General features: G+C 37.5%; 2 protein-coding genes across 2 annotated transcripts; both read right to left on the reverse strand.

Annotated features, from left to right (window-relative positions):
- Window positions 1-1,838: 1,838 nt before the first annotated feature.
- On the reverse strand, window positions 1,839-7,834 carry LOC121412536 (cytochrome P450 4F12-like). The gene is made up of 7 exons (XM_041605329.1): window positions 6,007-7,834; window positions 5,064-5,207; window positions 4,406-4,599; window positions 3,593-3,743; window positions 3,242-3,331; window positions 2,653-2,804; window positions 1,839-2,307 (listed from the first exon to the last, which is right to left on the reverse strand). Exons 1-7 carry the CDS (start codon window positions 6,343-6,345, stop codon window positions 1,860-1,862), a joined length of 1,518 nt encoding a protein of 505 aa, XP_041461263.1. The 5' UTR covers window positions 6,346-7,834; the 3' UTR covers window positions 1,839-1,859.
- A 576-nt stretch (window positions 7,835-8,410) lies between these two features.
- LOC121412538 (cytochrome P450 4F6-like) lies at window positions 8,411-17,045 on the reverse strand. The gene is made up of 7 exons (XM_041605330.1): window positions 16,458-17,045; window positions 13,212-13,355; window positions 12,512-12,705; window positions 11,161-11,311; window positions 10,809-10,898; window positions 10,150-10,301; window positions 8,411-9,718 (listed from the first exon to the last, which is right to left on the reverse strand). The coding sequence occupies exons 1-7, from the start codon at window positions 16,794-16,796 to the stop codon at window positions 9,271-9,273; spliced, it is 1,518 nt and encodes a 505-aa protein (XP_041461264.1). The 5' UTR covers window positions 16,797-17,045; the 3' UTR covers window positions 8,411-9,270.
- Between the last annotated feature and the right edge of the window lie 1,037 nt (window positions 17,046-18,082).

An 18,082-nucleotide genomic window follows, 5' to 3' on the forward strand; every position in this document is an offset into this window, starting at 1 on the left:
TGACCGTGTGAAAGGGCGGTAAAAGTGACATGGTGGTTTAATATAATGGGATAAACACCAAATTTGATGTCTTGATTATTCCTATATTGTTTTGAATTTGTTTTTCATTAGATCCACACAAAAACAACAGTGCGCCCACTAGCGAATGGTATTTCACAGTTGGCCAACTAATGTTATATAGCAATGCATTCAAAGTAAAAACGCAACAAATGCTTTCATAGAGCGTTCATTGGTGTGCTATTCAAGGGCCTATTCACGCGTGAATTTTGAATCGTTGTAATGATGACTGCAATTCGTCTTTAGAACCATCGGACCTTTCACACGGAAAATTCGTACCGTAATTTGAGTGAACTTAACTGGAATTCACCTCCGGAGTAGAATTTGAATTCGTGATTGTGATTAACGTTCGTGATTATAGTTTGGTTTCGCGCGTGCTGAAAAGTAGTCACTAGCCTTATTTTCCACTGGAACCATTATTCGAATTACGATGTTGTACCGTGTGAAAGGGCGGGTAGACATCTGGTCTATAGTGTCTGCATCCTGCTATGTAAGGCATGCTTGCATATCTTACCTTGAAATCTTCCTATCATACCACCCTTTCACACGGTACTGAAAAAGTGCCCTATTTTTACGCAAGAAAAATGCTCCCTCACGAATGTGTGCTGTGCCCCTTTCATTGGAAGAGGACCCGTTTTAGGTGTTACCAAGTTCTCGGATAAGTTCCACCCCCCCCAAAAAAAAATACCCCTGACGGACGTGTTTTGTATTTATTTATATCTTTGTTATGTATTTTTAAAATGTAAACTCACATTGTTAGTCCTCGGACTTTTTGATGAGTATCGTTTAATAAAACCGAATTGAATTTGAATTTGAATTTTTGACCTGAGAAGGACTTAGCAAGTGCAATTCCTTGGTATCAGTGCCAAATACCCCCCCCCCCATCCCCTCACGAACACGTCCTGTGCCCCTTCATCTGAGAAGGATCCGTCTTATGCCGTTAGCAAGTACCCTTTTGCCATCTTATAGGTGCCCTTTCTCGTATCAGTGACCCCTTATACCCAAGAAAAGTGTCCTCACGAACGTGTCCTGTGCCCCTTTCACCCGAGAAGGACCTGTTTTATGTGTTAACGAGTGTATCTTTGCCTTTTTATAGGTGCCTGCTCTTCATATCAGATAAGTTGTCCAGAAAAAAAAAATCTTTCCATGCCCGATGAGCGCCCGGTTTCTTTATGTAGCGCCGTTCTGTTCTTCCTGCAAGTGCATAATGAAAAATAATCCTACGTGCCTTAAGTTTCATGAGTCATGTGAGTTGGGAAAATAAGTATTTTTTTTCTTTGTTTTAAGATCATGGCCGTACGCATGGGGCAGGGGGCAGTTGCTCCCCCCTCCCGATTTTTTTTTACTGCAGATTTGTCACAAAATTCACCAAAAGTATGCACAAAATCCATCAATTTCACTTTAAAAAATGCTAAAGCGCATCAAAGATAAGCTTGGTCGCTTCGCTCCCTCGCTTTTGAGTTTTCTACCAAAAAGTTCACGCGTGCTGCCCCCATGCGAAAAATTTCTGCATACGGCCATGTTTGAAATAGTGTCCTTTTTTAAAGAAAAAGTGCCCTTTTTATGTCTGTGCCCCTTTCAACTTCGCTCCCTCCGCCCCTGTGCTACTCCCTCACATCCCATTCATTACTTTATGTATTTTCTTATTTTTGCCATAATCTTACAATATTCATATTTACTCCATTGACGTACACCTTAGGTCGTCCTGCCCTAATGAATACCTTAGCGCCACCCTTAGTTCCTTGAACATAGAGAGTATTACACGGGGGCAGACCTGTACGATTAAATTGACTTTTAGAATATTACTCTTCATTCCTTGGATGAATGCCAAGTAATATTTCATCCTGTGGTGCGCTAACTAATCTGAAGACTGGAATGGAATCCTGGAGCAAAGTAAAGCCAAACTTGTCGAACATTCGAATCGCTGCTATTTGCATCTCCTGAAGCGCGAAATGTTGGCCGATGCAGTTACGCGCACCAGCCGAGAAAGGAATGAAAGCGAATGCATCTCGACTCTCGACGTTCTCGCGATCAAAGCGGCTTGGTTTGAATGCCATAAGATCATCTCCCCACACATCAGGATTGTGATGGAGTTGGTAGACGAAGATGGTAATCTCGGTTCCTGCTGGGACGATTAGACCATCGACAACCAATGGTTCGGTTAAGAGGCGGCCTGGTGCTATTGTCGAGTAAATACGCTGACTTTCCTTGATGCATTTCAACAGAAATGGAGTATTGCGAAGATCATCACTGCAAATGAACAGTATATATATATATATACGTATGAAATGTTTTAAATGATTTTAATTCGACATGTTGGGTTAAGTTCTCAAAACACAGCATCTAGCATCGAGTTTATGTGATCATGCGGCATAAACATAAGCACCCTTAGGCAAAAGAAAAACATGTCAGGTATAGGCCTATCTAAACACTACTGTAATAAAACAATGTCGGAAGGCTTTAATACCAGGAAATTAGATGATTAATTTGTCCCAGACAACAGACGATACTACAGACCTCATCAATATCACCATTAATCTACAGTAACTGTAATGTAATCCTATCTTCAGATTGCCGTCTAGAACCTTAATTTACCTGTATATCTCTCGATTTGTACGATCTTTGAAGAGTTCATCAACCTCTTCCTGTACCTTGGTCTGGTATTCTGGATGGGTTGCCAACAAATACAACAGCCAAGTGAGGGCGCTAGATGTCGTATCAATTCCGGCAACCAAGAAGGTATTTGCCTTTTTTTAGAAAATGAAAGAACATCTGACAATCTATTCAACGTACAATTACTAATAGATTTCCGAGTGCACAACCATTAATCAAGAAAGATTATTAAGACAAGTAAGCCTACAAAACAATCCCGAAAGGGGTCCAAGAGTGACAGATTCGCTTTATCTGTTGAAAATGCACTTTTCGCCCATGTCAATTTTTTGTCATTTCTGTGTGTCGATTGAATTAAGACAAAAATCTTGAGAAGTGTTAAATGTGCGTAGACGTTTTGTTGCTAAATGAAGGGTGATATTACTTTCTAAAAGGACCGGTGGACAAAGTGTACATCAACGGTCAGATGATGTAGCCTTGCGGGACTCCATAAAACAGTGTGGAGCTTGTAGGGACAAATTACCTGTTTGTCCTTTGTTCTGAAGTTAATGGCTAATTACAGTCATTGAATTACCTCGTCTCTGATCTCTTCATCCGTTAGTCCTCCTTCAGAGTCTTTGGCTAACATTACTGTGTCAAGGAAATCCATCCCTTTAAAGTATTCCTGGATTAATATTCAACGAAAAAATCCTACGGTTAATTAATTTGGACAAAAGGGACAATGTGCCATTTGCTTTCGGAACTAATCAGAATCTAGCTGAGAGATGGAAACGTTAAAAATGATTTAGTCATATTGAATATGCTTTATTTAAAGTATCAATTATCTGTTAGAAACATATACCGGATTGCATGTGAAATCTAACTTTGAAAATATAAATGTGTTTACAAGACAAATATAATTTTTTTTTCTGCTCACAATACTTACTAAGTTAGATCCCCTCGTTTTGTGTTCCTCTCTTCGTTCCGAAATTATTTTTTCGATACATTCATGAAGGACATCAATCCCCTTTCTCCATGGTTTGTAGAGGGAAGATCTCCGGAAGATGAATTTAAACGGTAAGACCGGGCTAAAGGATCTGTACAATCGACATAAGTTCTTGTAAGAGGTATTCATGTTCATGATCATACAGAGAGACAGAAGGGTTATTGCCAGTTATTAAAGGACAAGTCCACCCCAACAAAAAATTGATTTGAAAAAAGGTGAATGATGTCATCAGTTCCTCATTTGCATACCGACCGAGATGTGCATATAACTGTTTTTTTTAATGGAGCGAAAGTTTAAAATGCCATAACTTTCTTATTTTACATCCGATTTTGATGAAATTTTCAGTGTCATGCTTGTTGAATTTTTCTCTTTTTATCCAAATCAAGATTTCGTTGGGGTGGACTTGTCTGGACCTGTTTATGTAAACTCTGGTTTAAAGTTGTGGTTTAACGATGGATAGCAAATGGTGACATCAATCTTTCAAATAAGAGGTTCAACATGTTTAATGTTAGCTCATTTGACTCTCAAGTAATTCTTAATTTTCCTGGAAGGTAAGTAAGATAGTTGTCTTTACTACTGAATGATTAGCAAAGATCACAGTAGGCATAAGGATTATACAATATAATAAATTGTGATATATTAAGCTTCCCACATAATTTTAGCACCGAGTTAGATCATGTTCTAAGTTAAACCCAAGTTCAGTGTACGGGCCTTAGAGTTTACTGCGTCCTTTTCAGGAGTATCATACTCTACCGTTTCGCAACGATATCCATCAAGTTGTGGGATGACTGTACGAATTGTGATTCGACCTTTTGACAATCAGACTTGTAGGAAAATGCACACTGAAGAATGACGTCACTGGAAAATAAACTCATTGATTTGTAGAGTTCTAGGGGCTTTCCTTCTTCACATCTCTGCGCGATCACGGAAACCAAGGTCTCTGCTACCTGAAAAGGACACGATGGATTGAACTGGTCAGTTTTGTTATTTGGAGCTGTAAAGAGATGGACGATAAACGCGGGTCTCCCTTTGACATGTTTGATACAATGATAGTCGCCGTCACCTGATTATGCATATGCATCTTTGATAAAACATACAGGTGTTTTGACAACAGCGACTACCAAGGAACATTTACAAAGGAACAGTTTTTCCTGGTCTTGGTTTGTGTTGGATTGATATCCTGATTCAGGATAGGTCATATGCTTTTTCAATCAGCATGCTTAAGTTAAAGTTCAGGTTTCACTCTATCCTACCATAAACCTAACATAAAACCCCATTGCAACCCTAACCTTACATCTAAGACGAAATTAAGCCCCGAGCAATTATCGAAGGAGCGAAATTAATGTCGTGTCACCGACTTGAAAGCCATTTTCGTGAAGTAAAATTATTTTCCTTTGCATAATTTGAATACCTGGTTTATCTTGGGAATGTTATTCTTGAGAACGTTGAAGTGGAAAGTGCCTGTAATGAGTTTCCTGTGTCTTTTCCACAGGTCACCATCTGTTAGAGCCATGCTTCGACCGAGCCATTCTTCAAACAAACCATAAAGTGAACTCTGCAAGGAGAAAAAGGCAAGAATATGATCAGTTATATCGATAAGAATAATATTGAATCTCAGTTATACCAAAATGTCTATATACCAATGCCTATATACCAGAAGTGGTGCGCATAGGGGCAGGGGTGGGCAAGTGCTCCGGGTGCATACCCCCCCCCCCCTTACGATGAGGTCTATCTCTGTTTTGGAGCCTTTCAATCAGTCTTTAAACATGTTAAATCAAATATTTACAGAGTCTCGCCTCAATTTTTGATAAAAACTAGCACTTTGAAAGATTGTTCAAGGCTAGTTTTCCAGCCAGAGTCAATGATCTTGACTCTGCAGTAATCTCTCAATATTATCTATATTATATATATCGTGCCACACCAGTCGAGCTGCGTTCGAAATTACTTCATATTCTGTTCTATTGATATTCATGAGGGATGAGGCGTGGTCTGACTCAATATTGGGTAGAATTTATGTAAATTCATGTTAATTATCCCTTATCGTATAAGTGGAAGGGGGAGCGCACCCCAGGTGGCACTTTAACGGGACGTAAATTAACGAAAAATAGGAGGAAATAAATGAGGAGTATACAGACATTAAGGGGGTGTAGAAAGAGAAATAGATAATGGGGGGAAATAAAGACAAGTATATTAAGAGGATTTCGTGCCCATTCCCTATTTGACGGTAAATGAATCAGAACTAATTATTCATATAAATCTAGAATGATAAGATTTACCATTCATTTGCAAATTTTATTCGCTTAAATAATGACTGGTCAAGCGATAGAATAGTCAGGATCAGGGTTATGACTCACTTTCACTGTTCCGACACTGTCGGTGAGAATTTTCCGAATCGAGTCTGGATGATTCAGCCCTACAACCGGTTTCCAACCAGCCCAGAAGACATGAAGTCTTGGATAGGCCTTGGCCATGTTACGATGCCACTCTAACCCAGGGGTTAGTGGTCCAGGTTGTTGAAGGACATTGCCGAACAACCAGTGAGGTTTGGGGCCTGGAAGAGTGCGTCGAATATGAAGGATTCTCTTGACTTCTCTCCATACTGCCACCATCCAGAGGAAGAATCTATATCCTAAAAAGCTTACCAAGCAGGACAAAAGCACCGTTGCTACTGGACTAATGCCGCCAATATCCATTCTTTTCTAATTAGTAACGAAATCGGATGATAAACTGCTCGTCGAGGCTCATGTCAGCTGACTGATATTTTTCACAGGGGCCTTGCATACGAGTCAGCAAGATAAACACCCCCGAGATATATCATGCTTGCTTTTTATGAATTTCTCAATTTGCCAAGTCATGTTAGACATGACCTTGAAGTTCTAGGGTCCGAAGTCTGCCCTGAATGCATGAATCTTTCTGGTGATACGATTGATAATGGTGGGTTTTAGGTGGGTTCAACATCCAAGTTTTTCCCTTGACCGGGCCTCATGTAGATAAATAACCCTTATTACATTAGGACCAATTAGAATGAAAGATAACTCACCAATTTATGAATTTCATTTTCCATAGTTTTTTTTTGTACAAGAAGTTCAAGTTGTATTTGTTATTAGACAATGTCCCGTAAAAAGTCATAGGGCGTCGCAATGCTATATACGTATGTTGTAAATCTAATTTCAAAAGTTGCGCAAGACTTCGAACAGAAAAGAGTCATGACATTTTGCGATGTTATTTTTCTGCGCTCCGGAAAAAAAATTATTTTACTATATTGAGCGTGCATCGATTAATTCTCAATGTACACGCTAAACTAATGGCAAGTCTACACCATCCAATCAATGCCAATAAACGTTAAGATGAAACAAACAAATTTATCATAAAAACATCAAAATCGGTTGCAACAGAAGAAACTAATGAAGTTTTGCTTTAATATTGCAGATGAGAGAGTAAATGAAATCAAACACTATTTTTTAACATTACATTAAATATGAAAATTTCAAATTCTGTAGTATTTATTATATGAAAAAGAGGACAATTATATTAAAATAAAAACTGCTTTACAAGTAGTCATCAAAGGGTGTCAAATATTATACGACAAAGAAAATTCGAAGCAAATAAACTCATATTAAACTTGATTTTACTGGCTGTATCAATAAAAAGATAACACGTTTTGTTGGTGTTTGTGAAATAATTGTTACATTAACAATTATTAAAATTATTTTTTCAAAGCTTAAGTAAAGTAATTAGCATTCGAAAGATATCTGAATTGTTTTTCTATGACCGAGCATCACTGAACACAATCAGTGTTATTATGAAGTGGTGGACAATAGCATGTGGTTCTCTTTCACTGTAGGCAAACAGATTGAAATCATACGTTTACTCTGTAAATATTACTCAACTAAATCTATTTTCATAATGTTTGAATTTCATTTATTTCAATATTTTCCCAGCAGAATGTTCTTAAATAAAAAAAAAACAGTTTACGAGACATGATGAAGCATAATTCGTAAAGTTCTATTCCTTTTCGTTTTTCATCGTTCACTATCAGACTATGTCCACTATGCGGTATACATACAGATTGGAATCATACGTTTACTCTTTAAATGTTACTCAACTAAAGTTCTTTTCATAATGTTTGAATTTCAGTTATTTCAATATTTTCCCAGCAGAATGTTCTTGAATAAAAATAAAAAAAAAAACAGATTACGAGACATGATGAAACATAAGTGCTAGTTCCTTTTCGTTTTTCATCGTTCACTATCAGACTATGTCCATTATGCAGCGGTATACATACAAATGAACCAAGTGAATTTTTATTATTTTTTTCTAAAAATGATCGAGGTAACATTTGAATGCCTATATGAGATGTACTGATTTTACATTTTTACCAGGAAAATACTTTAAAGTTGGGTCTTCTTTGTTCTAGTTCACCCTGTAAAACACGTGATTAAAAGTAGCGGCAAGAATGAAATGTTTCGTCATTAAGCAACCACGCTTAAAATGATAAAGAGTTTTGCTTACTTCATACGAGGATGATTCAATTTGGGGGAATGAGATATCGAGAAGAGATAATGGCCCGAATTCACAAAGGTGGATTCTGCAAAATCTACATATTTTAGAATCCGCGGATTTTTTAGTCCAGGGATTCTGGAAAATCCTCAGATTCTACAGAATCCACCTTTATAAATTCGGTCCAGTGGGTACAATTCGCAATCTGAGGGATAAATACTTATTGATTTCAAAATATAGCTTGGGCAATTATATCGAAGATTTTGAAAACCAACAAGCGGCAAAAGTATTTAACTGTTAGATTGACCGATTGGTTGGAGTATCTTCGGAAATGAGAGTAGTCCTTAAAAGGACTGAGTACCAGAAAGATTAGAAGAGTTTGATTAGTAGGCAAGACGAGAGGAAAGATTCTCGACTCTCCAAACTCCACTTTCTTGCCTCTCTGCTCTTACCTCACTTCTACCGATATCCACTTTCTCTTAGCCCTGTCCAGGACTTTGCACATCATGGTATACCGTACACCATTTCTGTGCTTGTTAATACCTCCTCCGTACAAACCTTCAAACGTCATATAAACTTATAGGATGTAGTCTGTCCATATATACAGCCTTTCTGCTAGAACAATGCGTAGTTCATTTCTGACAAATTCTTACTGGATTTTTTTTATTAGAAAAAAGATAGATTTAACTTTTGCAAATAATCAAAATCACCAACCTACTGAAGGTTAAACCTCCTATTATTTATATTTTAACTTAAAACGTTCTACCATCCTAACTTTATGAAAATAAATGAATATACACAGAAGTGAATTACATAAACCATGGGCAATTATATGGAGTCGTCAATTATTGCGATTTGCCAGCAACCCTTGGAGACAGAAGCTCGGAGAATAATGCGATTTAACTGGGTTGCTCAGTCTGCGCTTGCGTGGACCTATGCGTGGACTATAGGCCCACCTCGTACGCAAAGAACCTCACAATGGATCGTTGTTAGAATAGGCTAGGATGTGCATTTTCGGTTGTTCTTACAACTTATCGTCCTCAAAGCTTGTCTAACAAATCTTTCGCTCACTTATTGATATATGTAAATGGGCGATGAAATTTATTTATAGAATAGTGTTATTTTTCATTCCGTGGATGAATACCAAGTAGTATTTCATCTTGTGGCGCGCTAATTACTTTAAAGACTGGAAGGGAATCTTGGAGCAACGTAAAGCTAAACTTGTCAAACATTCGAATCGCTGCTATTTGCATCTCCTGAAGCGCGAACTGTTGGCCGATGCAGTTACGCGCACCAGCGGAGAAGGGAATGAAAGTGAATGAATCTCGACTCTCGACGTTCTTGCGATCAAAGCGGCTTGGTTTGAATGTCATGTGATCACCTCCCCATACATCAGGATTGTGATGGAGTTGGTAGACGAAGATGGTAATCTCGGTCCCAGCCGGAATAGTTAGACCATCAACAACCAATGGCTCGGTTAGGAGGCGGCCTGGCGATACAAACGAGTACATACGCTGACTTTCTTTGATGCATTTCATCAGAAACGGAGTATCATGGAGGTCTTCGCTGTAAAATGAACAAATTTCACATTTTTAGTTTTACTTGGTTACAAGCTCTTGGGACAAGTTCTAACTACACAACATCTGGCATCCTATTTAATAGGGATAAATGGCATAAAATCTAAAAGAATCAAGATGTGGTCAATATTTTCTGTTTAGGATTATAATTATAGATATATTATAGATCTACCTGAATACCCCTGCCTTTAAATATCTGACAGCCTACAAGCAGTGTTTACCTGCTGATAAAATTCTTCAGGAGAAGCCCAAAGCCCCCCCCCCCCGGAAAACCCCAAGAATGTAGGTCTTTAACATTCTATCAGGGACACCCTGGTAGTAAGTTCCTCTCAGGATTTCAGATGTCCCAGTCACCAGACCTCATCAATATCTTAGTATGTAATTCCCATCTTAAGATTTCCGTCTAGAACCTTAATTTACCTGTAAATCTCTCGATTCTCACGATCCTTAAAGAGTTCATCAACTTCTTCCTGTACCTTGGTCTGGTATTCTGGATGAGTAGCCAACAAGTATATCAACCAGGTGAGGGCGCTAGACGTCGTATCGATTCCTCCAACCAAGAAGGTATTTGCCTAATTGTAAAACAAAGGAAAAAAAAATTGCTTATACTTCACCATTCTATATTCATTTCCTGTTCATTATCATAAAAATATTTTCACTAACATTGGAAGCACCAGCTGAGTTAATGTCAGTCTTCTGGCTCGTTTTTATTTCATACAGTCAAGTTTACCTTATTGAATCGTTCAACGAGCAATAATGAGCAACAATTGGTAATTTTGTACTTGGCAATACAGGTGAAAAGGTACAACCCTTTCTTGAGTCGAAATTAAAAAAAAATCAACTAAGGTTAGAACATGAACTGTTCTGATCGAAGTGTGTCAAGACCGGGGGAACGTTTCATCAACATTTTCGTGCGACACCTTTCCTTGAATCTGATTGGCTGAAAGGTGCACGTTTAGGCGAAGATGTTGTACATCATTTTTAATTCTTCACATGGATCCAAATCACCTTAAAAGGGATTATGAGGTACGAATTGACTGTATTCTATGTTTTTAATAGTAACTACTGTCAGGCAATACCTCGTCCCTTATCTCTTCATCTGTTAGTCCGCCATCGGAGTCTTTGGCTAGCATGATAGTGTCAAGAAAGTCCATCCCTTTGAAGTATTCCTAAAAGAGCAAAAGTATTCATCTCGTTTATTCATATTGAAAAAAAGAGAAGGATGTTACTAGCTTGTAAGCCTTTGCTTTCCAACATAACTCTAGCTGAAAGATGAGAACGATAAATAATTCATTTCGCATTTTGAATAGATTTTGTTCTTGTCATCTTTCAGAAATCATACTGAAATGCATATGCAAATGAAACTATTCTAACTAGTGTCAATGTGATCACACGAGAAATTTTAATTTCCAGCTCAGGCGATCGACTTACCAAGTTAGATCCCTTTGTTTTGTGCTCCTCTCTTCGTTCTGAAATGATATTCTCTATAAGTGTATGAAGAACATCAATCCCCCTTCTCCATGGTTTGTAGAGGGAAGATCTCCGGAAGATGAATTTAAACGGTAAGAACGGGCTAAAGGATCTGTATAATAAATATATTAAATTTATATGAGAGGTTTACTCATTTACACTCTTCAACACGATCACACTCAAGTCATTTGCGACCTGCAGGTATGTTGAAGTGAAGTGAACAGGGGTACATGAGGAGAAATATACTGATCTACTGCTAGTTCTCTACGAATCCAAATAAGTGGCTCCATTCCGGTCGAAAGATCACCCTATAACATGTTCTAACCACATTTAATCCAGGGCCCTGTTGTACAAAGAGTTACGATTGATCCGATCAATCCCAACTATGTACGGCCAGCATCGTCAACATCTATTATACATGTTTGTTCAAAATATTTCCTAGCTGTGATGTATATTCATGCATTCATTGTTTTCTTAAAAATTCACTGCGCTTCTCTTTGCATAAAAAGGAGGACATTATGCAATTTTTTCGTAGAAAAATTGTGACACTGATGAATTTTAATAGAGTTACAATTGATCGGATCAATCGTAACTTTATACAACAGGGCCGCACGAGGTCTCACACAGACCTAGCCTATACCTGGTTGTGTCTGAATTGCCTGTACGGGACAGGACGATGCAAAACCCTCATGTAGGATGTAGATATTGAAAAACAATGTTGGTGTAGATGCTCTTTGTGATCATGCTCGGAGGATCAGATCCACTCCCTGATCAGATGATGCAATCCCGTTTGGTTTGCTCCATTCCACCAGAACCATGTACCACATTCATTCAGCATACAGAAGGGACTTTCATTGCAGGATCTGTGTCATTTCTTTCCCAAAAGATACCATCAATTACTTTTTTGAAGGCAGGCGAGAATGGCGAGCTCATAAACTTAGACGGGAGTGATTTGCATAACACCAGTTCTCAATACTCCCAAATAATATCGTCGAATAATCATAATAATATAGCTTTTAGAATGATGTCACAGACGTCTTGCAACCGGAAGTAGGCCTATGTTATTGTATACATTGAAAAGGTCCGTCACGGTTGAGTAAGACTGTACCAAATGGTTGGTAAAAATGGGTCATTGACAGTAATTCATTTTACTGGGAATAAAAATGCGCTTCCAGAGGTAAATTTTCACACAATAATGCATAGAATTAACGCACTATTTGACGTGATGTTACCATACTTATTCAATTAACAGAGTAAGAAAACTTCATATTGTAGAGCTTTCTGTGCCACTATCAGAACTAATGTACTGTACCTCTTCGTGACGATATCCATCAAATTGTGAGCATGCTGTACGAATTGTGACTCCACCTTTTGACAATCAGACTTGTAGGAAAATGCACACTGGAGGATGGCGTCACTGGAAAATGAACCCATTGATTTGTAGAGTTCTAGGGGCTTTCCTACTTCACATCTCTGCGTGATTACAGAAACCAAGGTCTCTGCTACCTGGACAAGAACATGATTTGACAGTTAAATTGGGCAGTTTTGTTTATCATATTGTACTCTACCCAGCTTATATTTGCTTATAATCCATTATATCTAAATTGTAAACGCGATTGTTCAGTGTACATATATAATGCAGTTTGACTTAATGATCATCAGGAGGATTCTGGATAAGGGGCTTCAACATGACTTGCAGTACTGTGGCATTTTCTAATACATTTGTTACGAAAGATATGGGATACCATATGCATGTTGAAAACGCATGTCTTAATTTGTGGGAAGGCATATTTTAAATGGACTCCGTACTACGTTAAAACTAAATGGCTTTCACCTTTACAAGTTAATTCTCCAAATGAAGTTGTATCGTGGGTAACTGTGTTTTATCTTTAATGAAAATACATTGTTCCTAATATTTCGATTATTTCCAATTAGCGTGCAATTAATTTAGTTATACCTTGGTGTCATATTTCGTGGATGAATTTTTGGAAAAATATTTTAGGAATACGTACCTGGTTTATCTTGGGGATGTAGTTCTTAAGAGCGTTGAAATGGAAAGTGTTTGTAATTAGTTTTCGGTGTCTCTTCCACACCTTTCCATCTGTGGTAACCATGTTTTGACCTAGCCATTCTTCAAACAGACCATAAAGTGAACTCTGCATAAAAACCCCATAAAAACGGTTACACTTTGTAATTCCGAAGGTTCGTAATTCCGAAACACGTAAATTGCCTATACCTCGATGTTCGTTAATCCGAAAACGTAAAACGGTTCGTTACTCCGAACATTTGTGGCGTTATTCCGAAGGTTCGATAATCCGAAAACGAAATAAGGTTCGATGTTCCGAAGGTTCGTTAATCCGAAAACGAAATAAGGTTCGTTGTTCCGAAGGTTCGTTAGTCCGAAAACGAAATAATCATTTAGTTTTCGGACTAACGAACCTTCGGAATTACGAACCTCATTTTGTTTTGGGACGAACATTCGGAATTACAAATCTTCGGAAATACGACCCTTCGGCATAACGAAGCTTCGGAATTACGAATGTATGCGATAAAAACACCTAAAAATAAAACTGAAAATTTTTGCATCATATGTCCCTGATTATAATGAATCATCGATTGATAGACGCATGTGTGGGCGTTTGTGTGTTTGTTTAAAGGACAAGTCCACCCAAACAAAAACTTGATTTGAATAAAAAGAGAAAAATCCAACAAGCATAACGCTGACAGTTTCATCAAAATTGGATTTAAAATAAAAAAGTTATGACATTTCAAAGTTCTGCTTCATTTCACAATACAGTTATATGCACATCTCAGTTGGTATGCAAATGAGGGAACTGATGACATAACTCACTCACTATTTCTTTTGTATTTTATTATATGAAATATGAAATATTCTAATTTTCTCCACATTGTCTTGTGAAACAGTTTTATTTCTCCCTGAACATCCTTATTGTCAAATCTGTAAAAATTGAAAAATTGTACATGTATAATCCAAACAATAAAAAACAAAAGAAATAGTGAGTGAGTGACATCATCGACTCTCTCATTTGCATGTAACTGACTCGTTCATATAACTATTTTGTGAAAAATAAACGAAACTTTAAAATGTCACAACTTTCTTATTTTACATCCGATTTTGATGAAATTTTGAGCATTATGCTTGTCTGATTTTTCTCTATTGATTCAAATCAACATTTTTCTGAGGTGGACTTGACCTTTGAGATAGAGAAAACAAGGCTGTGGGAGCGTGAGGGTATGTGTGTGGATGGAGTTTTGGGGTGGGTGTGTATGTGGGTTGAGAGAGATAGAGAGAAACCAAACTTCCAAGGCCCGCGTACTTATAGGGGGTAAATTGCCAATTCGTCTACTGCCAGCTCGTCCACTCACCACATGGTCTACTTTCATTTAGTCTAATGCCATTCCGTCTATCAACATTTCGTCTAACAACCATTTGGTCCAATCACCACTTCGTCAATTTTTTTTTCGTACATGACCATTTCGTCTCATAACCAGTTGGTCTAATTACATTAACAGTGCACTTAGCCCAATTAGACCAAACGGTATATGGACTAAAGGGCTATTGGACCAACTGGTTATTAGACGAAATGGTGAGTGGAATAATTGGCAGTTAGACCATATTGATATTGGACGAACTGATGGTAGACCGAATGATAGTAGACGAGTTGGCAGTTGGACGAATTGGCATTAGACGAATTGGAAGTAAACCCTTACATGGTAGCATTTAATGAAAGGAACTGTTTTATCCGACATTTGACTTGGTAACCGTCCTTCTCAGTCCATCAAATTCAAGGAACGTTGTCAGATGACATCTCAAAAGACAAAAATATTGATGAAAATGAAATTCTTACTAGAGATTAAACTGTTTTGCTTCTTGGCTCCTCGGCTCTGCCCCCATCTTATTTTAGATTAGATGTCTTTTAAAGTAAAATGTATCCCTTTCTTTCTAGTTTAATCGATTTGTTTAATCGATATATTCTAATGCAAATAATCACCCCTGGCCCGATCAGCAGATGAAACAAATTCTTTCTCGGAAATATAATTCAGGAAATATAAATAGGAAGTCGAAGATAATCATTATTTTCATATGATAACAAGATGTCCGTACAGTGCCCCGGTGCTAGATATAAATAATAATTAAAAATCGGTTCGCGCTTTGCGCTCGCATCATACGATCCATATCCACTTCACAACCCTTTTCCTACGACGCTTGAAATCATGCTAAAATGCGCTCGCGCATTATTTATTTTCATAATAAAAGAAATGTATTATAGAATGCCCAGATTCTATAGGTCTAAATCTCAAAACCACACGCACACATGTTTATTGAGAGCTGTTTGTTCTATATTCAAAACGTGCTTAAATTAGCAAGTTTTATATCAGAATATCAAAAATTATCCTCTCGCGCTTCACGCTCGCATTATAAAAGATACACAATTAGTCACCCATTTCATGATTTACAGAACATGAAGAGTGTGTCCCGTTTATAGGTCTTTTTCTCTTTTTTCGTTCGCGCTTCGCGCTCGCAAGAATTGTTTAGTTACCTCTCCTGTTCATGATTACAAAAAGTGCTTAGAATGTCCAATTATTAGGTCAGAATGTCAAAAATTTTCAGCTCGCGCTTCGCCCTCGCATTATTTGATTGTTGAAATATGTATCGTTTTTATGGGTAACTGAAAACAGTAAACGGGTCCCTTTTCGATCAGGCCAGAACGTATATTAAAAATTTCTGCTCGCGATTCGCGCTCGTAGTAATTATTTAGTTACATACATCTTGTTCACGATCACAATCATTGCTCAAAATGTTCAATTTTCAGGACAAAATACAGGAAATATCCTTTCAAAAACAGCTCGTGCTTCGCACTCGTACTATTCCATTAGGGCTTATATGATATCATTATTTATGTTTTGTGCATGAAGCTAAGAAATACTGTTAGGACTACCCCTTCAAAGAAACAAATAAAAATCCACTCTGAGCGGCCGGTCGGGGAAATACGGGTAAAACATTTTTTCGCCCCGGTCCCCACCCCCCCCCCCCCCTTGGTAAACTAGATCTTGTCCTATTGGACACAGCTGGATTTGCCCCTGGATGGTATTAGCTGCAAATAGACATACTTTGAAGAAGAGTATTGTTTTAAGTATGTTTATATACATATATATATTTAGGTAAATTATACATCATATTAAACTGTTGGGGATCGTAATCGGTCAATTCGGGGTCTATTGTATACAAGACTTACTTTCACAGATCCTACGCTGCCATTAAGGACATTTCTCACGGAGTCTGGATGATTTAGGGTAACAACCGGTTTCCAAGCAGCCCAGAAGACGTGGAGTTTTGGATAGGTCTTAGCCATGTTACGATACCACTCAAACCCAGGGGTCAGTGGTCCCGGTTCTTGTAGGACATTGCCGAACAACCAGTGAGGTTTGGGACCTGGAAGAGTGCGTCGAATGTGCATGATTCTCTGGACTTCACGCCATACTGCGACCAGGCAGACTAGACATCGATAGCTTACAATGCTTACAAATACCGTGAAGAGTACCAAGGTTGCAGGACTAAATCCCAAAGATTCCATTTTACCTCCTGTTTTACCTCTCCAATTTATTTTTCAAGCGGGTTACAAAATTCCAATGTACATAAATACTAAAGTAAAATGAGTTTGCTGTATCGTGAAACCTTCATTTAAGGAACCATTTGGAGTGTCTGTGGCGATCGAAGTAGTTCATTGAGCAAGTCAATAAACGTTAGATAACAGTATTTGCTTTTATCAAGGGGGAGGTCACACTTGATTGACCCTGCATATGCAATCATACGTCCATGTGACGAGGCGTTTTTTCGTTAATCCTATTTCTATACATCGAGATTTGTTGTTCATTCAAATTTATCTCTTTATATAACACGAATGAATTCCTGAGATCAATAATTCGATTTTTAGGCATCAAGAATTGAATTCTTGATTACAAGAAGGAGGATTGTTACCTTGCTTGTTATACCTCGGCTGCTCGGCATAATTTAGCTAAATCGTACAAGTGTGACATCTCTTCAAATAAAACTTAGACCTATGGACGGAATAAAAGGAATAATGTCCGATAATATTCAGAACCACGACAAATGAGGAAGCTAAAGTCCATCTAAACAGTATTTTGATTTGAAAGACAGTGTCGAGATCGAATGTAAAGCTGTGATATTTCCAAGATTCTTTTCCTATTTTTCATGTACCTGTTTGATTTAAGTTGTATTATCAACAGTTTTCATACAATGAACAATATTGCCTTTTAGTGATTTCGATGTTTTTAAAGTGGAATAAATGAAATTTGCAGTTTCACAAACAGTAGCAATGAGCGGTGTGGAAAGAATGATCTAATGATGCTAATTCGAATTATGAAATTTCAAATATATGTTTCTGCGATCATTGTTTGCTGGTATTTCGTGGAAAATTTATCATTCAGTTTATTGTTATTTATGGGACAGCATTTTCATAAGAACATATGAATGTATAAGATAAATCATTTTGTAAACTGTTGTATGCAGCATATTTTATGCTTGTTTTGTAAACAGGAATTTTTTTTTAAATCTTTGAATGTGCATTTTTATATGCATAAAGAAGACTTGAATTGAAATCCATATAAAATATTCAATGTAAGACATCAATTTTGTCATGTGCTTAAGTTTTGGTAAAGAAAAAAATCAGTGTTCTATAAAAGTCGCACTTTTCAAATGCGTACATAGTTGATCATTTACCCAAACCTAAAAAAAACCCACTAAAATATTGCATAATTTATGTCTAGCATTCACTCATCACTCGAAAGATTCGTTCTTTGAAAGTTTGATTGGATATCTAGACAATAAATAGGCCGTATA

This window comes from Lytechinus variegatus, chromosome 4 (genome assembly GCF_018143015.1).
Source record: "Lytechinus variegatus isolate NC3 chromosome 4, Lvar_3.0, whole genome shotgun sequence".
Classification (NCBI taxonomy): Eukaryota; Metazoa; Echinodermata; class Echinoidea; order Temnopleuroida; family Toxopneustidae; genus Lytechinus; species Lytechinus variegatus.